This window comes from Balaenoptera ricei, chromosome 16, assembly GCF_028023285.1.
Source record: "Balaenoptera ricei isolate mBalRic1 chromosome 16, mBalRic1.hap2, whole genome shotgun sequence".
NCBI classification, from domain to species: domain Eukaryota; kingdom Metazoa; phylum Chordata; class Mammalia; order Artiodactyla; family Balaenopteridae; genus Balaenoptera; species Balaenoptera ricei.
The window spans coordinates 42242584-42267923 of NC_082654.1; the positions used below are offsets into that span (position 1 = coordinate 42242584).

At 34.6% G+C, this 25340-nt stretch overlaps 1 protein-coding gene and 1 long non-coding RNA gene across 5 annotated transcripts in view; one reads left to right on the top strand and one right to left on the bottom strand.

Annotated features, from left to right (window-relative positions):
* Positions 1–25340, top strand: part of LOC132350211 (uncharacterized) — a 403110-nt gene that overhangs the window by 284834 nt on the left and 92936 nt on the right. The gene's annotated exons all lie outside the window — the stretch shown is intronic.
* PCDH15 (protocadherin related 15) overlaps positions 1–25340 on the bottom strand; it is a 748372-nt gene that overhangs the window by 18697 nt on the left and 704335 nt on the right. For all 4 annotated transcript variants that reach the window (XM_059899155.1, XM_059899157.1, XM_059899156.1 and 1 more), the window contains 3 exons: positions 21897–22073; positions 5436–5654; positions 2211–2363 (listed from right to left, as the gene is read on the bottom strand). In XM_059899155.1, coding sequence (XP_059755138.1) covers positions 2211–2363; positions 5436–5654; positions 21897–22073 — 549 coding nt within the window. The remainder of the gene's footprint in view (positions 1–2210; positions 2364–5435; positions 5655–21896; positions 22074–25340) is intronic.

Below are 25340 nucleotides of genomic sequence, written 5' to 3' on the forward strand. Positions count from 1 at the left end.
TGCCTATGTATCCACAGGTGAGAAAGAGAAAACATGTGATAGAAAAAAAGAAGTTTTAACTATAGTTAAATTGAGATGATTATGAAAATATTAACAGGAACTTGCTTTAAACACTTAATATTCATATCAAAAAAAGAAAATGCATGTATCTTATATTTTCTTTGTATTTATTCATATGAATAATTTTAATAATGCTTTAGATAAAATCATATGGAATTTATTTTGTCTTATCACATAAAATTACACCTAGCTATCTATCTCCTATACATAGGTAAAATTCACCTCTATTAAACGTGGATGACTTCAATTCTAAAACAGAAATTTTAAATGAGATTCTAAGAATTGCTTCTATGTCCTAAGTGAAAAGTTACTCCATATTGATTTATAAAGAAGACATAAGTATTGTTTGGAAGGAATATAGAAGTACTATGATGACTCTTACAGAGTAATTGTTGAATCTACATGAAGTTGTTAATTATTTTGTGAAGTCTTTTTTGTTTTTTCAAAATGACTTGATTTTTTAAAGAAAATATTTGATAATAATTCATTTCGAGATAGCTTATTTTCTAGTAATTTATGCTTAGAATCCTTGAAAAAGTTTTTGAATAGATAATTTAAACATTTGTCAGATAATTAAATGTGTAGAGCTTGACACTTCAATAAATACATATTAGAATTACAAAATCCTCTACTATCTACCACAATTTTCCAAATAAAAATAATCCCTAAGTGTTGCTATTTGAAAATTATTACCATCAAATATATGATTCCAGATGATGTCATAGTATACATATAATAATATATATCCCTCACTAATTTCAAATAAAACACATTCTACTTTCCACATAAATCTTTTTTTAGTTCAAACATGTTTTGCTAAATGTGGTTAACACAATCAAAGAGAATCAAATCTTATTGGCTCAATTCCTACATTCACCAGTAATTCAAAAAGAAACCATCATTTTCAACTTATAAAAAAATGAAAAAAAAATATTTAAAGCATGAATCCTGTATTATATTATTACTCTAGAAGTAGCATGCCAGGCATTAAGTTCTTTTAAATTCAATTTTAGCATTAAAATATATATTAAAATCAGTTTTAACATTTTAAAAACTATTTTCAATATAACCTTGTATAATAGTATTAATACAGCTATAATATGATATATATGTTTAAAAACAGTTTTCCCATTAAAAGATACATTTCATAATTTTTGAGGCTTGCTTTATTCCTACTAGTAAATACTACAAATGTAACACAGTAGAATGTGTCTTAGTCCCTCAATTCCACCAAATTCCAGTTAATAAAATTTTCCTGGATTTAATTTAATCATATTCAAAATTGTATAATATCCTTGGTTGTTCTGCATTTCATGTTGATAGTTACTTTTGAAATTTTTAAAAATATAGACAAGTTAAACATCTCCAAAAGAAATAAGGGTTTGAGGGTAGCATCATTATAGAAACTATAAAGCTATGAAGTCTTTTAGCAATAATTTAAAAGACTTTCAAAAATGATGATTTAATATTGCTTAGAGATTCCAAATAGTGCAAGAGAAATATTAAGTTATATACGAGAGTATATACAAGAGTTATAAATATTAAGTTATATATAACAAGACAGCAGTCTCATTAGAGAGGAATATAATGAAAAGAATATTCCTAAGTGGTTAGATATTTAATATTAATTCTTTATTTTCATTCAGATTTGAATTATTCTATTTTATAACATCTTAAAGTAGTATCTTAGAAAAGTCTATTATTTTAGACCACAGAATTGTTTTTTTCTTACCAAATAGGAGTTGGCTTTTGAAACCAAATCAGGAATTACTATTTTATGATTGTGCTTTATTTTCCTCATTTTTTATGAGAAAATATATCTTCAGAATTAATTTTTAATTTGGGGGAAAATGCCTGATTCTGAAGGTTTAGAAATTAAATATGATACTCAACGTGTTCATCTGCAAATGTCTCCTCAAATTGAATACTTCTTTACTGTTACTCAGTTTTTTTTAATGATCTTTTGTTTGTTTTTTGGTTATTACTTTTCAATTTAACTTTTCTTAGGTTCTCATCTTAACAATTTTCTGTTTAAAATAATGTAATAAAGCAGGCCGTAAAAGGTATTTCCACATCAAGTTGAAATTAAATACTCACCACACAGCATCCATCAAAACCCACTTCTAAAAGCCCCTGAAAGGTCTACTTACATCGTGCTGTCCCCCAGTTCTTCATAGAGATGCGCCCCCGGAGGCGGCGGAGGTGGCGGGGGCATGGCCACTGGTGCAGGGGCAGGCGCTGCGGGTTTCGCTGCAGGTAGGGCGGATTGGATTCGGGCTGTCTTGGTGCACTCAGCTTGGCGTCTTTGGTAAAGTAAGGAGGTTTTGTAAAACTCATTTTAGAAGTCATATACTTATCAATAGGCTACCTTTCAATAATAAAGTCCAGTTATCAGGGGAACTCAAACATTTTTACAGAAATATTTGAACTTATTAACTGATAAAATTACAAAAGCATCCCCACAGAGTATCTTTTATGTATAACCCCTTCTCCTTGGTTCTTTAAAATATTTACTCCTTGAAAAACGGGTAGAATTCAGTAGAAAAATTTGCAAATTAAGTTAAATGATAATATTAAAGGGAGAAGGCAAAATATTTATAAAAAATGTGATTGATAATTGGTAGTTGTTTAATGGATCTCTTTCATAATGTGAGGCATATAGAAGATACATAATTTTCCTTTATTATTAGTCTTCCATCTGTTTAAAGAAAAGTTATTTAAAAATGATTTAAAACATTTTGACATTAGTTTACAGGGGCTGTGTAGATGTACACATTTAGGAGGGAGATTTGGTTAGCTTTTATTTCCTTTGAATTCCTAGGAATGCCTGTGATTCTTGCATTGGAGGTAAGCTGCTCTTTTTTGACTTTCTTGGATCCTGATTGTTAATTCTTGCCTCAAAATCAAGATCCCAAAGGGTGGAGGCTATAAGGGCAAACTGTCTTTTTCATATTTCTTCCACTTGTATCCAATTGTCTAAAACTAGCTCAATTCTATATATACAAAACCACAAAGGAATTTGAACTAAAAAGTAGTTCAAATACAAAATACAAATACAAAATAGACAAATATTGCATAGTTCAGGGCAGGCTGCCTACTTTATCAGCGTTATCTCTTTTTTTTTCTTTTTATATCACATAAAATCATATGCAAAATATTGGTAATTATACTTACACTTTAAACCTGTTTGGGAAAGCAATGAATAAAAAAAAAGAGAAAGCTACATGAGAAATACTGCATTCATAATATTTTAACATTTGATTTAATCTAAATTATGAATAATTTATGGATTAAACTCATAATGACACAGACTTAATTACATAGTAGGGGAACTAGTATTTCAATTCAGAAAGTGAAAATGGTGACCACTGTCACAGTCCTACAAGCTGTTAAAACATTCATTGCAGGAAAACAAAGAAATTAACTAAATGGAATAAAAAAAGCTGGATTAAAACATGCATATGTGAATTTCAACTCTGATAGAGAAATGGAATATTAAAGATGATCTGATCTTTATAGTTAGCGTTTTGGTTTTCTACACTTGAACAATATTAAAAGAATGGAGTCAGGCAGCAAGCCCTGATTATACTCTTGGCCTCACTTTGAAGCCGAAGCTAGAATCGGAAGGTGCCACTCCTGGGTAATGAATTTATGACACTTTTTTTCACATTTGCCTCCTAGTTTTCCATGCATAGCAAATTTCAAAGACACATCTTAGTATTAAAGAATAACCATCCTAATCTATTTATAAGCAGAATACGAAGGTACAAAAGTTAGGTTTTAAAATATTAGAATTTTACTTTGAAACATGTTTACTTCTGTTAATCTATAAAAAAGAGTTACCAAAATTCATTCATAGAGTGTCAGGCTGATTACGGAACTAAAAAGATTAAATAATGCATCTTTACAATGTTTAAATATTAAGCATCTTAATTTTTTGTTAAAATTTAGACCATTTAGCATAACATCCAGGGTGCTTCAGTTTTGATCACTGCATTGTGTGCCAAATATAAGAAGTTTTCTCACTGATTTTAATGTTAGCAGGATATAATAAAGCTCCTTTGAGAAACATTTGAATGAAAAAGAAAAACTGTAATATAGACTAAATTTAACATGAAAATTAATATTGGATTGATAGCTTAATCTAAAAATTTGTCCGTTATTAAGTTTGTGCATAGGCTTTAGATTTGGCATATCAACTGATTTACTAACACACGTTGAACTCCAGTATATCAACCTAAATGTTATATTTGCAACTACACATTGCTTTTGTGAAGGAAGATATTCCTATAGTATCTTCATGCAGAGGGTACTTTTTAACTTTCAGGTTGGAATTACCTTACCTTATTTAATTCAATAGAAAATTCTCAGTGTTAGACAACAAAGATAACAGTTTAAGAATATATAAGGACTTTTTCAGTCCTTTCCCTGTAAGTATTTTAAATGGTGAGTAAGCTGTTCTACCATTATTTCTTACTGTTTGTTATGTCAAGTAATTTATATGGCTTATGGTTCCTGTCTGTTACTTACTTTCATTTTGTGGCACCTTCAGGGCTACATCTCTTCTTAACCTATTCCACAATTTTTTCACCAATCATCATCAATAGGGATATACTTAAAGTATAGCCCTGTATCACAAAGGGTCCCCATTTCTAGTGTCAAATAAAGAATAGCTCGCTAGACTATTTTAAATATAGATGTTTAAATTAGGAAAAATTTACTTGACTACTTTGAAGAGCCTAAACAAGAAAAATATAGATATTTTAAATGGATGTATTTGCCTGTAGGAACCAGAGAAATGTAAGGCCTCTACAGCCAAAATATACTCTTAGATGTTATAATATAGGCTCTAGCAAGGCTAGCCAGGAAAGAAGAAACCATATGGAAAATTACATATTGTGTGCTATGATTTTTAAATGATTTTTTCAAACATTGTAATCATCTGCATAGAGGTAAATTTAACAATATGGATAAAAACCTAGCATGACAATGTATTTAGGTTACAGACCTTCCTTTGGAACTGGGTTATTTCTATATGACATTCCACTGCCTTTGCCCCAGGATACCTTGTACCTTTTCTCCCAAGGCTCTTAACCTGATGAAGAGCATAAACAAAGCTACAGGAGGTAACCTAATATTCCTAGCAGATAAGAATATTTTAGGAGCACAGGAACGCTGAGCAATCTGTGACAAATGTTTTGACAGTTTGTATTGTTTTCCCTTAAAGGAAGGTCATTTGGTACAAGAAAAATACAGCACTCCCAAAATGGCTGCAGCATTAATATCTTACAGCTACAAAGCCATTTTACCAGAGATAGTTTTTTGATAATGCCTTCTTGAGGAACTATCCATGTTCAGCATGTATGAATACTTACTGTCTGTAGCTGACCAAAACCACCAAGATGGCAGGAATACAGCAGAGGATGATGATGAAGGCCAGAGCCAGCAAGGCCCCTTCTGTGTAGCCTAGACTTTCTCCTCGCTTCTTAATGCTGGTTACTGCCTCTGGAGTCCGGATCTCCAGAATGCGTCCTCCTTCCCCATAATACGGCTGAAAGTCTTTATTGATATCGAGGAGTTTGCCATCTAAAAATCTTTATTGTTAAACAGTAAAAGCAAAGATGTTAACAGAGAAAGGCTTTTTTTTAAACAAAATATTTTTTGTGATATCTTTTAATATTTTCTTTAATTATAACATAAGCTAAGTCAGAAGTCTTATTATGAATAAGAAAAGCATATATAAAAAGTAAGAGCAATAAAGAAGAGTAACGCCTCTATATTCACATATCAAAGATACTAATAACAAGGACCCTTACTTAATACACTTACAGACTGGGGGAAAATAATTACCAATGTCACTGAAATTTATATCACTATGTTGAGATTATTTAGTTTAAGTTATTCAGGTGGGATAAAATATAATATTCTAAATTATATAGTATAGTTTAAAAATATATTCCTGCATTATATATCCTTCGGTTCTCAAAGTAATCCTGTAAAACAGAACCTTAATACTGACTTCCTGCAGACCACAAAGCTACACAGTTAGGGAAACAAATCTGAGATACCAACCCAAGCCTTCATAGTGTATATTTGTGTTTCAACATACCACCTTAAATGCTGACACTCTCAAATCTCAAACCAAAATATTTTTATGGGCTAAGAGTGAACAAATTAAAAAGATTTTTTTCTTCCTGGAAAGAGAAAACTAAATAAATGATGCAGGTAGTAAATCAGTGTAGTCAGGATGACAGGAATTGGTGGTCAATTTAATCTAGTAGTTCTTGCAAACCCTTTCTCTAAATAATGCAATTCCAACTATGAGCATTGTGTTGGGGAGGAGAATTAAAGAATAACTGTTAATTCTATTAGACTGAACAATTTTTTTACAGATTTTATGCTGTAATTAGCAGGCAATTTTTTTTTTTTTTCAAAATTCCCCAGGAACACTTAAATGATCCTTTACAAATCCTATAATATTGAAGCAACAATTATGTTCTTAAAACCACAAAGCCACAGGGCTTCCCTGGTGGCGCAGTGGTTGAGAATCTGCCTGCTAATGCAGGGGACACGGGTTCGAGCCCTGGTCTGGGAAGATCCCACATGCCGCTGAGCAACTGGGCCCGTGAGCCACAACTACTGAGACTGCTCGTCTGGAGCCTGTGCCCCGCAACGGGAGGGGCCGCGATAGTGAAAGGCCCGCGCACCGCGATGAAGAGTGGCCCCCACTTGCCGCAACTAGAGAAAGCCCTCACACGAAAACTAAGAGACCCAACACAGCCATAAATAAATAAATAAAGTATTAAAAAAAAAAAAAAAAAAACTAATCTTAAAAAAAAAAAAAAAAAAAACCACAAAGCCACAATATGTCTTAGGTATTTTTAAAAAAATTTTAAGACTTTTATCTATAAAGGTGAAATGTCTTGCTATAGAAAATTGAAAAACACAAAATAGTTCAAAAGGCAAAATTACTCAAATGCCCACAATGCAAAGATTACTACTGCTAATATTTTGGTGTACTCAAGTCTAATCTTTTTTTTTTTTTTCTATTAATAAACATTTTTATATACTTGAAATTACACAGCATACACAAAGTGAAAATATTTTAGAAATACATGTCTTAATATAAAATACCATACTTATGCTGAAGATGTGGAAAATACAAAGAAATGTGAAAGAAAAGATTTATATGGCCCAAAATTTCACCATCAAATGGTAACCGAAGAATGCTAAGCTTGTGCATTTTACAGGCTATTTCATCCCTTTGAATACTTTTTATTCTGATTTTCCAAGTGATCATGCTGACTTTAAATCTAGTTAAACACACTGTTCATAGTTTCCATAGAGAAAAAATAAAGGTATGCTTGATATCAGATATGAATTCTACTGGATAGTTTATTAATCTTCCAATTTAGGAAACCTAATGGCTCAAAAAACTCTATTTTAGTTTTAAAGCTACACAGTTTTTCATTCAAGTTTTCATGCTATAACTTAAGGCAGTAAGGATGCTTTTCTTGGTTTTTTTTTTACAAATATGCTTTTGTAGATGAAAATGCACTTTTTATATCAATTTTTCTAGGCCATTTTCAGATACATAAAGAAGTACAATAAAATTGTATCCATTGTTCTAAGTACTAGATTGGAAAAGAATTATAAAACACTTTGTTTGAATTGTTTATCAGATAAAGTAAGAAATTCCAAATGAAGTACAGTTAAGAGTTATGTCACAAGAACTGTATCATTAGAAACTGGGAAGGATCAGAAGCAGAGGAAGATCATTAATTGCAGGGAAAAATTATTCCTATCATGTGGATCCACGGATCACAATTCTATTGGATTCCTACTGGATTCTATTTGATATCCAAACCACCTAAAGGAAGATTTATTAGTCTTTTTACACTACAATAACTCCATTATTTAGATCTTCATTTTGGTTTATTTCTCAATTTCGGTAATCGTAAGTAATTGTTTACTAGAAGAGTTGATAGCTTTTGAATCCATAACTGATCTAGAGTATCTTTCTTTTTTGCTGTATATATGCGAAACAACTTGCCTAGGCCAAGATTCTTGAGGCATAACATTTTCCTTAAAATACTGTGGATTTGATCCCATTGATTTTTGGTATTTCATCATGCAGATGGGATGTATAAGGCTTATCTAATTTTTGCTCCTTTACAATTAAGTCATTTTTATTTTTGTTTCAATAGTTTTAAAACATACTCAGGTACTTTTCGAGGACATATGACAACATTTTCACTGATTTCACCTGTAATGTAATGAAATATTTTAATTACATTTTTACCTCAGAGATACATGCAATTATCAGGTTGTATCTTCATTGTCCTCTAAATATATTCTGACTTCTTTTATGATTTTCTTTTCTTTTCTGTAATATGCTGTGAGCTTCTTATGTTTATACTTCATTTTGCTAATTCATTTTTCAGATGCTTTTTCATTCTAGGCAAGGTTGAATCCAGATGGTCAATGGATTTTAAGAGAATTTCTCCCTAAGATCGAAAAATTAGCCCCAAGAAACTTCAGGCTTTTGTTTTATACTTTTTCTGATTTCAGGACTAAGAGCTCTACTGTCTCCTAACATCCATGTAAATCCTTGAAGATGAAATCTAATTGACCTTCTCGTGAATGTGCACTAACCCACACCTACTCAATTTGAGCAGAGGAAAGGCATACTCCAAATGGCCTGAGGGGAAAGCACTTCATCAAAGCCCACCACCAGGGACTTCCCTGGCGGTCCAGTGGTTAAGACGCTGCACTTCCACTGCAGGGGGCACGGGTTCGATCCCTGGTCAGGGAACGAAGATCCTACAGGCCACGTGGCTAAAATCAAAACAAAACAAAACAAAAGCCCACCACCATGTTGGAGAAGGGCAATCCTCACTATTCTTTTGTGGAGCATTTTTTACCAGAAGCAGGTAAGGATTCAGGGCATGCAAAACACATACACCATTTGTCTTATATGGTCTTGTTTTCTACAGAAAATATTAAACTAATTTCCAGTGGTTTCTGTAAGAGAATTATTTCCAGAGATATAGTCTACCTCTGAGTCATCAGGGTGTTATTTCTTTTATTTTGTTTTACAGTATTTATTACTGATCCCACTTTTCACCTTTCTTACTTATTTAGAAAGGAGATAAAGCTGTCAGATTCAATATCAATAAAGAAATGTGATTTTCTCTTTATTCTCATCCATAGTCTACTTAGCTGCTGGTTAAAATGCTTTTCAAGTCTAAGGGTGAGGTGAACAGACCCCTTCCTAGTGTTTAGCCAACATTAATTAATTACTGCTCTGTTTTCCTGAGATGAGGTAAATTCCTAAGCCAATTCCATGTCTTCTGATTCACCCAACTGATGGAGCACAAGCAAACAGGTATCCCTGGCTCCATTCCCTGGAACACAACTTTCAAATTACAATGTATAACTACAGACCACTCTGCATTTTACCTTGAGGATTTCAGTGTTGCAATGTACATATGGATGTAGAAATAAAGGGGAGGGTGAGCAGGAGAATGTATTCTGTACTTCACAAAAGCACACACATAGGGGCTTCCTTGGTGGTGCAGTGATTGAGAATCTGCCTGCCAATGCAGGGGACACGGGTTCGAGCCCTGGTCTGGGAAGATCCCACGTGCCACGGAGCAGCTGGGCGTGTGAACCACAATTACTGAGCCTGCGCGTCTGGAGCCTGTGCTCCGCAGCAAGAGAGGCCGCGATAGTGAGAGGCCTGTGCACCGCGATGAACAGTGGCCCCTGCTTGCCACAACTAGAGAAAGCCCTTGCACAGAAATGAAGACCCAACACAACCATAAATAAATAAATAAATAAATAAATAAATAAATAAATAAATAAATAAAAATAATAATAATAAAAAAAGAAAAGCACACACCTAAACAGTGGAGGGACAACTGCCTATTTCCTTTGTCAGTAAATAATGTGGGTCTCTGAAATAAATAGGTTTACAGAATGGGCAATGGTTAACATATCTGCCCACATCCATTCCACTTGGATAAAGTTGTTCCCTTAATAAAAGAAATCAAGGGTGGACCACTATTTCCTCTATACAGTTCCACAATTATTTTAACTAGATTCTAACATTTAGTTTTCTAATTACTTGAATTTTCAGTATTTTGAATTTTTTTTCTGTACTTAGGAAGTTGAAAGAAGTTTTATCAGAGGTTGGTAGTTAGATTCATTTTAAAGTATTTTTTTTTAACATTGTACTTTTAAATGCAGTTTCTAAAATATACCAGCTTTCTCTACCTTCTTCTTTATCTCTCATTTACTATCTGGACAGACTAATTTTAAGCAGACTGGACTATTAAGTGTACAAGCTAAAATTGTATTTGCTTATTTTTAAATTTAATTAAGTTTTGCTTTAAAATAGTATGGTCTGTTTCTGCTCAGAAGGCAGAAAGCCGCAAGAGATTGTGGCACCCACCCTAATGATGGGAAAGTCATATAACATTAAAATCATAAATTTTTTTGCAAGCATAAAACCAAATTCCAAAGAGTGACAATTTCCTCCAACAGTGGGATGAGACCATGTATTGTTTCACCTTTCTCAGAACAAACTAAAAGTAGGTACCATAAATTCAAATAAAACAAACCAGCTAAATTTTTAATAAATGCTTAAAAGCTAAGTGTGTATCAGCATGTAAGGTTAGATAGAATAAGTGACCCACAAACACAAGTGGGGGTTTGCACTCACTCACAAACTCTTTTCCATGGCCCACCATAAGATAGATTGGGTACAGGGCAGGAGACCAGAGAAATCCTCTTCATAGTGCAGGGATATAGGAAGTAATCAGCTAAGGCTGGGGTGCTCTGCAATTTTCTGGACCTGTATCTCACATAAAGCAAGAGCCATATAGAGAGAGAGGGAGGAAGTACTCCCATCCCTAAGGCTCAAGTAAAGGTCCACTGCTTCTGGAGAAGAGCTATGAGCAAAATCCACCCCATCTGGGGGAGGAGAAGGAGCTCTCTTGGGCCTAAGACCCTGCAAAGTAGAGGTCTACTACTGGTTGGGGAGGGGCAGGGAACTCTCTTACACCCAAGAACCTCCACAAATATGAAGTAGAGTATGGATGCCATGGGAAGGCGTGGAAGAAAATCTGAGAAAGCCCCACCCCAAATCCTAGGCACACCAGCTAGACAAGGAAAACAGAATACCCCAACCTCTCATTGTCCCATTCCCACCTTTAGAGTAGAACCAAGCAACAAGCAAGAGCTGTTTACTACATTGGGAGAGTTAAGAGAACGGAGAGAAACCCTTTCTGTGTCACAGGCATTCAGGGACTGCTGAAAGATAAAGAAAGCAATAGACCAGACACAGAGGTAACCCAGATATTGGAACCGTCACATAGGGACTTTGATACAACTCTGATTAATATTTTACAGAATCTAGTAGTAAGGCAGAAAACATGTCTGAAATGATGGAGAAACTCAGTAAAGTGGTACAAACTGTAAGAACCAAATGGAAATGCAAGAATTTTTAAAAAAGATATGAAGATGAAGAATTCCTTCAATGAGCTTATCAGTAGGCTAACATAGATGAGTCAGTGAACCTGAAAACAGGACAGCAGAAATTATTCAAACTAAAACACAAAGAGGGAGGGACCTTCAACATGGCAGAGGAGTAAGATGTGGAGATCACCTTCCTCCCCACAAATACATCAAAAATATATCTACATGTGGAACAACTCCTACAGAACACCTACTGAACGTTGGCAGAAGACCTCAGACTTCCCAAAAGGCAAGAAAATCCCCAGGTACCTGGGTAGGGCAAAAGAAAAACAGAGACAAAAGAATAGGCATGGGACCTGCACCTCTGGGAGGGAGCTGTGAAGGAGGAAAAGTTTCCACAAACTAGGAAGGCCCTTCACTGGCGGAGATGGGGGGTGGCGGGGAGCGAAGCTTCAGAGCCACAGAGGAGAGCGCAGCAACAACGGTGCAGAGGGCAAAGCGGAGAGATTCCTGCACAGAGGATGGGTGCCAACCAGCACTCACCAGCCTGAGAGGCTTGTCTGCTCACCCACCCAGGGCGGGTGTGGGCTGGGAGCTGAGGCTCGGCTTCGGAGGTCAGACCCCAGGGAGAGGACTGGGGTTGGCTGTGTGAACACAGCCTAAAGGGGGCTAGTGCACCACAGCAAGCCGGGAGGGAGTCCGGGAAAAAGTCTGGAACTCCCTAAGAGGCAACGAACCATTGTTTCTGGGTGTGCGAGGAGCGGGGATTCAGAGCACCGCCTAAATGAGCTCCAGAGATGGGGGCAAGCTGCAGCTATCAGTGTGGACCCCAGAGATGGGCATGAGATGCTAAGGCTGCTGGTACAGCCACCAAGAAGCCTGTGTGCGAGCACAGGTCACTATCCACACCTCCCGTCCTGGGAGCCTGTGCAGCGCACCACTGCCAGGGTCCCGTGATCCAGGGACATCTTCCCTGGGAGAACACACGGAGCTCTCAGGCTGTTGCAATGTTACGCTGGAATCTGCCGCCGCAGGCTCACCCCCCATTTCATACCCCTCCCTCCCCCCGGCCAGAGTGAGCCAGAGCCCCCGAATCAGCTGCTGCTTTAACCCCGTCCTGTCTGGGCGGGGAACAGAAGCCCTCAGGTGACCTACACGCAGAGGCGGAGCCAAATCCAAAGCTGAACCCCAGGAGCTGTGCAAACAAAGAACAGAAAAGGAAATTTCTCCCAGCAGCCTCAGGAGCAGCGGATTAAATCTCCACAATCAACTTGATGTACCCTGCATCTGTGGATTACCTGAATGGACAATGAATCATCCCAAAATTGAGGCAGTGGACATTGGGAGCAACTGTAGACTTGGGGTTTCCTTTCTGCATCTAATGTGTTTCTGTTTTTATGTTTATCTTAGTTTAGTATTTAGAGCTTATTATCATTGGTAGATTTGTTTATTGACTTGGTTGCTCTCTTCCTTCTTTTTTTTACATAAATATATTTTATTTTCCTTTTTCTCTTTTTGTGAGTGTGTATGTATATGCTTCTTTGTATGATTAGGTCTGTGTAGCTTTGCTTTTACCATTTGTCCTAGGGTTCTGTCTATCCGTTTTTTTTTTTTTTAGTATAGTTTTTAGTGCTTGTTATCATTGGTGAATTTGTTTTTTGGTTTGGTTGCTCTCTTCTTTCTTTTTTTTTATTACTTATTTTTTTATTTCTTAATAATATTTTTTATTTTAATAACTTTTATTTTATTTTATTTCCTTCTTTCTTTTTTTTTCTCCCTTTTCATCTGAGTCGTGTGTCTGACAGGGTCTTGGTGCTCTGGCCGGGGGTCAGGGCTGAGCCGCTGAGGTAGGAGAGCCAGATTCAGGACATTTATCCACCAGAGACCTCCTGGCACCATGTAATATCAAACGGCGAAAGCTCTCCCAGAGATCTCCATCTCAACGCTAAGACACAGCTCCACTCAATGACCAGCAAGCTACAGTGCTGGACACCCTATGCCAAACAGCTAGCAACACAGGAACACAACCCCAACCATTAGCAGGGAGGCTCCCTAACATCATAATAAGTTCATAGACACCCCAAAACACACCACCAGATGCGGTCCTGCCCACCAGAGACACAAGATCCAGCCTCATCCACCAGAACACAGGCACCAGTCCCCTCCACCAGGAAGCCTACACAATGCACTGAGCCAGCCTTACCCACTGGGGGCAGACACCAAAAACAATGGGAACTACGAACCTTCAGCCTGCAAAAAGGAGACTCGAAACATAGTAGGTTAAGCAAAATGAGAAGACAGAGAAACATGCAGCAGATGAAGGAGCAAGGTAAAAGCCCACCATAACAAACAAATGAAGAGGAAATAGGCAGTCTACCTGAAAAAGAATTCAGAGTAATGAGAGTAAAGATGATCCAAAATGTTGGAAATAGAATGGAGAAAATACAAGAAACGTTTAACAAGGACCTAGAAGAACTAAAGAGCAAACAATGATGAACAATGCAATAAATGAAATTAAAAATTCTCTAGAAGCAATCAATACCAGAATAACTGAGGCAGAAGAACAGATAAGTGACCCGAAAGATAAAATAGTGGAAATAACTACCGCAGAGCAGAATAAAGAAAAAAGAATGAAAAGAATTGAGGACAGTCCCAGAAACCTCTGGGACAACATTAAACACACCAACATTCAATTAATAGGGGTTCCAGAAAAGAGAAAAAAACAAAAGGGACTGAGAAAATATTTGAGGAGATTATAGTTGAAAACGTCCCTAATATGGAAAGGAAATAGTCAAGCACAGGAAATGCATAGAGTCCAATACAGGATAAATCCAAGGAGAAACAAGCCAACACACATGTTAAACTATCAAAAATTAAATACAAAGAAAAAATATTAAAAGCAGCAAGGGAAAAACAACAAATAACATACAAGGGAATTCCCATAAGGTTAACAGCTGATCTTTCAGCAGAGACTCTGCAAGCCAGAAGGGAGTGGCAGGACATATTTAAAGTAATGAAAAGGAAAAACCTACAACCAAGATAACTATACTCAGCAAGGATCTCATTCAGATTTGATGGAGAAATTAAAACCCTTACAGACAAGCAAAGGTAAGAGAATTAAACACCACCAAACCAGCTTTAGAACAAATGCTAAAGGAACTTCTCTAGGCAGGAAACACCAGAGAAGGAAAAGACCTACAATAACAAACCCAAAACAATTAAGAAAATGGTAATAGGAACATACATATTGATAACTACCTTAAATGTAAATGGATTAAATGCTCCAACCAAAAGACATAAACTGGCTGAATGGATACAAAAACAAGACCCATATATATGCCGTCTACAAGAGACCCACTTCATACCTAAGGACACATACAGACTGGAAGTGAGGGGATGGAAAAAGATATTCCATGCAAGTGGAAATCAAAAGAAAGCTGGAGTAGCAATTCTCATATCAGACAAAATAGACTTTAAAATAAAGACTATTACAAGAGACAAAGAAGGACACTACATAATGACCAAGGAATCAGTCCAAGAAGAACATATAACAATTGTAAATATTTATGAACCCAACATAGGAGCACCTTAATACATAAGGCAAATGCTAACAGCCATAAAAGAGGAAATCAACAGTAACACAATAATAGCAGGGGACTTTAACACCCCACTTTCACCAATGGACAGATCATCCAAAATGAAAATAAATAAGGAAACACAAGCTTTAAATGATACATTAAACAAGATAGACTCAATTGATATTTATAGGACATTCCATCCAAAAACAACAGAATATTTCAACTGCTCATGGAACATTCTATAGGATAGATCATATCTTGGGTCATAAATCAAGCCTCAGTTAATTTAAGAAAATTGAAATCATATCAAGTATCTTTTCTGACCACAACACTATGAGACTGGATATCAATTATAGGTAAAAATCTGTAAAAACTACAAACACATGGAGGCTAAATAATACACTACTAAATGACCAAGAGATCACTGAAGAAATCAAAGAGGAAATCAAAAAATACCTAGAAACAAATGAAAATGAAAACATGATGACCCAAAACCTATGGGATGCAGCAAAAGCAGTTCTAAGAGGGAAGTTTATAGCAATAGAATCCTACCTCAAGAAGCAAGAAAAATCTCAAATAACCTAAACTTACACCTAAAGCAATTAGAGAAACAAGAACAAAACCCCCCCAAAGTTAGCAGAAGGAAAGAAATCATAAAGATCAGATCAGAAATAAATGAAAAGAAATGAAGCAAACGATAGAAAAGATTAAGAAAACTAAAAGCTGGTTCTTTGAGAAGATAAATAAAATTGATAAACCATTAGCCAGACTCATTAAGAAAAAAAGGGAAAAGACTCAAATCAATAGAATTAACAATGAAAAGGGAGAAGTAACAACTAACACTGCAGAAATACAAAGGATCATGAGAGATTATTACAAGCAACTATATGCTAATAAAATGGACAACCTGGAAGAAATGGACAAATTCTTAGAAAGGCACAACCTTCCGAGACTGAACCAGGAAGAAATAGAAAATATAAACAGACCAATCACAAGTAATGAGATTGAAACTGTGATTAAAAATCTTCCAACAGACACAAGCCCAGGACCAGATGGCTTCACAGGTGAATTCAATCAAACATTTAGAGAAGAGCTAACACCTATTCTTCTCAAACTCTTCCAAAATAGAGCAGAGGGAGGAACACCCCCAAACTCATTCTATGAGGCCACCATCACCCTGATACCAAAACCAGACAAAGATGTCACAAAAAAAGAAAACTACAGGCCAATGTCACTGATGAGCATAGATGCAAAAATCCTCAACAAAATGCTAGCAAACAGCATCCAACAGCACATTAAAAGGATCATACACCATGATCAAGTGGGTTTTATCCCAGGAATGCAAGGATTCTTCAATATACACAAATCAATCAATGTGATACACCATATTAACAAACTGAAGGATAAAAATCATATGATCATCTCAATAGATGCAGAAAAAGCTTTCAACAAAATTCAACACCCATTTATGATTAAAAACCTTCCAGAAAATAGGCATAGAGGGAACCTACCTCAACATAATAAAGGCCATGTATGACAAACCCACAGCCAACATCATTCTCAATGGTGAAAAACTGAAACAATTTCCACTAAGATCAGGAACAAGACAAGGTTGCCCACTCTCACCACTATTTATCAACATAATTTTGGAAGTTTTACAAACAGTAATCAGAGAAGAAAAAGAAATAAAAGGAGTCCAGATTGGAAAAGAAGAAGTAAAACTGTCACTGTTTGCAGATGACATGATACTACACATAAAGAATCCTAAAGACTCTAACAGAAAACTACTAGAGCTAACCAATGAATTTGGTAAAGTAGCAGCATGCAAGATTAATGCACAGAAATCTTTTGCATTCCTATACACTAATGATGAAAAATCTGAAACAGAAATTAAGGAAACACTCCCATTTACCATTGCAACACAAAGAATAAAATACCTAGGAATAAATCTACTTAAGGAGACAAAAGACCTGTATGCAGAAAACTATAAGACACTAATGAAAGAAATGAAAGATGATACCAACAGATGGAGAGATATACCATGTTCTTGGATTGGAAGTATCATCATTGTGAAAATGACTATACTCCCCAAAGCAATTTACAGATTCAGTGCAATCCCTATCAAACTACCAATGACATTTTTCACAGAACTAGAACAAAAAATTTCACAATTTGTATGAAAACACAAAAGACTCCGAATAGCCAAAGCAATCTTGAGAAAGAAAAACGGAGCTGGAGGAATCAGGCTCCCTGACTTCAGACTATACTACAAAGCTACAGTAATCAAGACAGTATGGTACTTGCACAAAATCAGAAATATAGATCAATGGAACAGGATAGAAAGCTCAGAGATAAACCCACGCACATATGGTCACCTTATCTTTGATAAAGGAGGCAAGAATATACAATTGAGAAAAGACAGCCTCTTCAATAAGTGGTGCTGGGAAAAGAATGAAATTGCAACATTCCCATACACCATACACAAAAATAAACTCAAAATTGATTAAAGACCTAAATGTAAGGCCAGACACTATCAAACTCTTAGAGGAAAACATAGGCAGAACACTCTATGACATAAATCACAGCAAGATCCTTTGTGACCCACCTCCTAGAGAAATGGAAATAAAAACAAAAATAAACAAATGGGACCTAATGAAACTTAAAAGCTTTTGCACAGCAAAGGAAACCATAAACAAGACGAAAAGACAACCCTCAGAATGAGAGAAAATATTTGCAAACAAAGCAACAGACAAAGGATTAATCTCCAAAATATACAAGCAGCTCATGCAGCTCAATATCAAAAAAACAAACAACCCAATACAAAAATGGGCAGAAGACCTAAATAGACTTTTGTCCAATGGAGATATACAGATTGCCAACAAACACATGAAAGGATGGTTAACATCACTAATCATTAGAGAAATGCAAATCAAAACTACAATGAGGTATCACTTCACACTGGTCAGAATGTCCATCATCAAAAAATCTACAAACATAAATGCTGGAGAGTGTGTGGAGAAAAGAGAAGCCTCTTGCACTGTTGGTGGGAATGTAAATTGATACAGCCACTATGGGGAACAGTATGGAGGTTCCTTAAAAAACAAAATAGAACTACCATACGAGCCAGCAGTCCCACTACTGGGCATATAGCCTGATAAAACCATAATTTAAAAAGAGTCATGTACCACAATGTTCATTGCAGCTCTATTTACAATAGCCAGGACATGGAAGCAACCTAAGTGTCAATCGACAGATGAATGGATAAAGAAGATGTGGCACATATATACATACATGTGTATATATGTATCCCATATATACAATGGAACATTACTCAGCCATAAAAAGATATGAAATTGAGTTATCTGTAGTGAGGTGGATGGACCTAGAGACTGTCATACAGAGTGAAGTAAGTTAGGAAGAGAAAAACAAATACCGTATGATAATACATATATATGGAATCTAAAAAAAAAAAAAAATGGTTTTGAAGAACCTAGGGACAGGACCGGAATAAAGACGCAGATGTAGAGAATGGACTTGACACGGGGATTGAGAAGTGTATGTTGGGACAAAGTGAGAGAGTGGCATGGAGATATATACACTACCAAATGTAAAATAGATTGCTAGTGGGAAGCAGCCGCATAGCACAGGGGGATCAGCTCAGTGCTTTGTGTCCACCTAGAGGGGTGGGATAGGGTGTGTGGAAGGGAGGTGCAAGAGGGAGGGGATATGTATACATATAAGCTGATTCACTTTGTGATACAGCAGAAACTAACAGAACATTGTAAAGCAATTATAGTCCAATAAAGATGTTAAAATATAAATAAATTAATTAAAACAATAAAAACAAAAAAACAAAATAGTACTTTTAGCTGAAAAAAAACCCACAAAGAGATAAGAATGTTGGGGGAAGGGAGAGGAATAAGAACAAAGCATCCAAAAGCTATGAGAAAAAACAAATTTTAATTTGATTCCCAGAAAAGGATAAAGAAAAAATAGGGTATAAGAAATATTTGAATATATATTGTCTAAGAATATTCCAGAAATGAAAACAACAACAAAAAACCCCCAAAAATGCAGATTAAACATGCTCAAAGAACCTCAAGAAGAATAAAAGGAAGATAAAAGTAATATACATTTATTGTAGAAAATCTAAGCAATTCACATATCCCAAAATAAGAAAAATCAACATACTCATAACCTTGTGAAACAAAATATGTAATTAATGAGTTGTAAAGCCATTCCAGTCCTCTCTATGCAGTTATAAGGTTTTAAAATTTTTTTAATATAGTTAAATCAATCTTTAAATATCTAAGTGAACTCCTTGGAGGAAGTATGTTTTTTGTTTCTCAATCTTTGCCCTAATAATTCTAACAGCCTCAGAAGCTTAGATTTTAGCATAAGGAGAAATTGAGAGGATAATCCTATTTCCACTGGTCTGGGCATCAATGTTCTAGTATATTTGTTCAGTGCTAAAACTAAATATACAAAAACTTTTATAACTTCAGAATAGGTAATAATATCTGATAATAATATCTATGCATATCAACCTTGCATTTTGAAATATATCTATATAATTTCATTACAAAATATTTCAAAGAACAATTCTAGGGTTTAAATTAGACCAGTGGTTCTCAGCTAACAGTTCAAGGTGAAGACCGCTAAGGCAAAAATTTTAATACTTCATGGCTATTCCATCCTCTTCTCAATGTAATTTTTTAAAATTTATAGTTATTCTATATTTTCTTCCTTTCTTCTTGGCTATAATAGTTATTCAGTTGAATTTAGAACTCTACCTTTCACAATATAATCTAGGTTTTGGAAAACTTGACAGAATGAAGAACGTTTATCTTGTACTTCACAGTGTCAGCTGAAACCAAATTGGCTTCAGTTTCCAAATCTTTTATCTCTAAAATATTTACAAGTACAATTCAAATTATAATCATCATTATTTTACTCTTTAGAGCCAGGCTGTCAGCCTAAAGAAAATAGATATTTTTAAATTTAGGAAAGCACCTTAAATTTGAACAATCTATCATCATATTTTAAAATAAAACCAGTGTATATAAAAAAGAATCCAGGGCTTCTCTGGTGGCGCAGTGGTTAAGAATCCGCCTGCCAATGCACGGGACACGGGTTCGAGTCCTGGTCCAGGAAGATCCCACGTACCACAGAGCAACTAAGCCATGTGCCACAACTACTGAGCCTGCACTCTAGAGCCTGTGAGCCACAACTACTGAGCCTGCATGCCACAACTACTGAAGCCTATGCACCTAGAGCCCATGCTCCGCAACAAGAGAAGCCCCCGCAATGAGAAGCCTGTCAACACAATTAGAGAAAGCCCGCGCGCAGCAACGAAGACCAACACAGCCAAAAATAAATAAATAAAATAAATAAATTTTAAAAAACAATGCAGGTAGATTTAAATAAATGTTAATAATGACAATTAATAGAAAGAATATAAATATTACTTTTAAAGTATATTTCTAAATAAGTTTTTAAATTAATAAAGTAAGCAATTATTGTCTTAGTAGACCTAAATGCTCCTTCATTTGGATGGTGAGTCTAAAACCTGAGAAGAAGCCATTGCTTCAGTCATCTGTATTTCTTCATAGTGATTAGTATACTCTCTTGCATATGGCCCAAATATCTATTATATATAAATTGATTATACATACTTAATTATTAATACTTAATAACTGGATTTTTAAGAAATTAAGTTGATACTAAATCACTATTTCATTGCTGCTAAAATAGGAGTAGTGAAATTTTGTTGATGAACAGATATAAAGTAAAACTAAATTCAGAGTTTATGAGTTTTAATAAATGGGTAAATAGATGTTTACTAAATAAAAACATGTACCCATATATGGATATATGCATGTAAATCTGTATATGCATATATTTATTTGCATGATGTTTATTATATATAGAGACAAAGAAAGACTAAATTCTGAAATAATGGATTTTGGAGATTATGTATGTATATATACACACATCTCTGAATATTTAGAATATATACATATGATTATATATCAATATGTATTTTTACTACAAAACATGTTTTTAGGTAAGAATTACATGCCAATAATCTTTTGGACACTAGATGTCACTAGAGTAAAGGAGAAACTAACAACAACAACTAAAGCTGTTCTAGAATAATTTCCAAAGGAGAATATGTAGCAGGGTTTTGTTTAAGATTGTGTATATTCCTTATTTTTAGGATTTAAAACTCAAATATTCAAATTCATACCTGGATGAAATGTCACATGGACTTAGGTGGAAGTGATTATCCCCTCTGCGCTCTACCCCCAAGTCAAGGGAAAAATCAGATGTTAATTTTTGCCTATTCAATAAGACCTTGAAGAAAGCTAGGCTTGTTCTTAAAATTCAAGCCTACTGACATCATTGCAGGCAACTTGCCACTTTAAGAAGGGATCTGTGCTTTCCTCTCAAAGAGCAGGGTCTTGGAGCAAGAGTGGAAGCCGATGCAAGGTGATCTCGGTGAACTGCTTCTTGCTCTTAAGCATAATGGATCCTCAGACATGTCAAGAAGAACAGATCTCCCGAAGTCACTTTATCTCATACTTAGACTTAAAAATTCTAGGCGTGAGCCCCCTAGGTATTGTTTCTTAGATTTTGTTTTGTTTTGTTTTGATTACACTTCACTTTCAAGAAAAATTTGATGGGTTTTAAACTATTTACTTATAGCCTTAAATCAGGATTATCTATGGGTGATACTGTAACCATAAAGCTGTTACAGACAATAAAAATACTCACTTAAAAAGCTCATTTCTGTCGATGGCTCTGTTGGTTTGGGGGTCGATTGCATAGACAGTCAAGTCACACTTTGTGTAATCTTCTAGAGAAAATGCATCGCCATGCCGGCGAGCTCCAATGGACTCTACCACAACCTTGGCACCAGGAATTTGCTCCTGAACATAGCGATCCAAAATCCTGTAAATCAAACAAAGCACAAACATGACATTCTGACAGGCTCGCTGAGGAAAAAAATCACCTTCAACCTGAAATGACATTTAGTAAATGAAAAATGACGACAGCCTGGTTTTTGTTAATGTTTACTGAATATGAACTCTTGAAAAAAGTTCTCTATATATTTAGAGTGTTTAACTCCCAATGATGCTAGAAGCTGAATAAGGTAGAAAGAGGTCATCAACCATGTCCTATTTAAGTCTAGACTTTTAAAATTTATGATACTATTTGAGCTTTCACATGGCTCATGAGAAATGCCAACTATGTTGTACAAATAAAACTGTCTATGCTTTATGGGAGCCATGGGGTCTTAGAACTCTTGAGTTCATATGGCTGGTGTTATAAATTACACCTTCCACCAGATTTTGTGATATGTCGAGGTGCAACAGTAGGATACCTTTTTTCCTAAGAGTGTAAAGACCCTTAGAGCATTATAGCAGTGAGAATGTAGAGATATTTTGCTTTGTCAGGTTTACCAGGTTAAGATAAAAATATTGCATGCAAATCTCAGAAGCTATTTAGGAGAATACAAACAACTAAAAGATACATCATTTAGTATAGAATCAGTAATGTTCAACAGAAAAGAAAGAAATAATGATAAACCATAGATAATTTTCTATAAGGTACAATTTGTTTCTAATTAGATAACTTGATTTTAATTAAAAGTACAAATTATTGCCAAATAAGTATTTGTTATCTGTACTGCCACAAATGGCAGTTTCCTTAATGTTCTTTTTCTTATTAAAAACTTTATATTATTAATCCTTGAAGATTAACATTAGACTGCATACTATTAAATATTTATAGACATTTATATGTAAATGAATTAATTTTAATAACTATGCATGGCAAATATTTCAAAATTTATCTATAGATTCAATGTTCCTTTTGGAGTTCAAGCTGTGTGGCATTTAGGGGGAGGGAGGAGTAATATATTCTAAAGACCTTTGATACAACAGGAAATAACTTTTACTTTAGATGCCAAAACTGACCTGCTTTCTGCTCTATTAAAAAAAAAAAATACTGCCTTCAGAGTCTGGTATGTGCTTGGCTTGCCTTTGTTTAAAGAACAAACAGGATATGAAACTTTGGAGGAAATGGCTGTACCCCTGAGCACAAGTCTATGGTGTGCACACCAGGGGACACACCAACGTAAATGAAGTGTTTTCTTGTTTACTTTTAAACTGGTATAGAGGAGCATAGTTGAAGTTTCTCTTACTTAAGTACTACTCATTCTTTTCCTTTTCTCTCATGAACATTTTTTTTTCCTTAAACATTTAGAGATATTTTGGGATGAGATATCTGTTATGATAAAGCAGAATGTGTTCATATTTGAATTCCTTTTTTTACCTTTTTCTAATAGATGCATGTAAAACTAAATTTAATTGTTTTAAAATATGAACACATTTTGTAAAAATCAATCTTTCCACTTCTCATCTATGTCCATATACCTAAGCATTTCTACAATGTCTATCTCTGTCTCCATTACAATATATATGTATATACATTACATGTATACATATATATACATTACATATATATATGATATTCACTAAGAATGGATTTTTAGCCCTTGATCTTCATATGTACATAGGTACATGGTTGCTTCCAAAAATTTTTTTTACCTCATATTTTTTAAAAATATAACTCTCTAGCTACTTACTTTGAATTGGTTCATATAAACTAATGCCAATATTTAAATTGCCCTTATGTTTATTTCACTTTAATTTATTAATTATTTTACTTATTAATTATTATTAATTTATTAATTAATTTATTAATATACAAAGCCAATTCACACATACAGTTTGGAATCAAATGTCATGTGGATTTACAACATGCATTGATAATTACATCAAGAGCAAACATGTCTCTCCAGTCTACCAGCCTAAAGTATTTGCATGTTACTAGGTCACGATATTTTGTTTAAACACTTTAATTAATAAAAGAAGTTCTATAATTTATAATATATATATTTGTATACATACACACATACATAGAGCGCACGCGTGAGAGAGAGGGATCTATAATATTTATCAATCTGTAATATCTGTGTCACACACATACACTGTATCAAGGGAGATGTCTGTGATGACGTTTATATAATTTTAATAGTGCCCTGAATCTAAATTCTTAGAAGCAATATGTCAACTGAAAATATAAGTAGTATAACCAAATATATGGCAGTATAGTATTCAATTATGGCAAAATTTCTCAAAACAAAGAACTGTCTGATCTTCTAAAAAAGCAAATACAGTGCAAATGAATTGGTATAATAATTACAATCATTAAATAAAAATTAAATTTTCATTTAGGGTTTATTTATTGTTCTACTTCAGTTTAAAAGATCTGTAACATACTGATAGTATTTAGTAATATATTATTATGTGATCTTTAGACAGTTTCAAAAACTCTAAACTGAGGAAATATGTTAATATAATTAACATATTTCATTATACATATACATGTATACATATATGTTTATATATAAATATATGTATGTAGAACGTTTTACTGTGCTACCACGTGATAACTAATTAAATAAAATTTAAACTAGTTTCTAATTTAAACTAAAATTAGTAATGTAAATAGCTTTCTTGCAATAAATGTTGAAAGGTATATTTAACTAAAACTTTTTTTTATGCAAACACAATACGCTTTTTTTTTTTAATGATAGCATTTTGTTTAAGGATTCTAAGTTTTTTTTAATAAATGTATTTATTTATTGATCTTTGGCTGCGTTGGGTCTTTGTTGCTGCGTGTGGGCTTTCTCTAGGGATGCGGGCTTCAGTAGTTGTGGCACACAGGCTTAGTTGCTCCACGACATGTGGGATCTTCCCAGACCAGGGCTCGAACCCATGTCCCCTGCATTGGCAGGCGGATGCTTAACCACTGCACCACCAGGGAAGCCCCAAAATGCTTTTTTTTTTTAAATCACAAACTAACGGTACAAATAAACAACTGGCTCATTAACTAATTTATTACCAAACCAAATTATTTTTGGTTGATTCCCCTAAATTTTAACTTACAACATCACTTATCCAGTTACCTATATGTACATTTTCAATTAGTTTTAACCAGAAATTGCTTTATAAAAAAATAAGTGTAGAGGCTTTACTGAAATAGTTTTATAACTAAAACAAGTATTTGCTTACGGCCGATTTAACTTTTATATTTTCACACTAAAATTATTACATCAGCCATCTTCTCAATTACCTATTTGTGTGAATG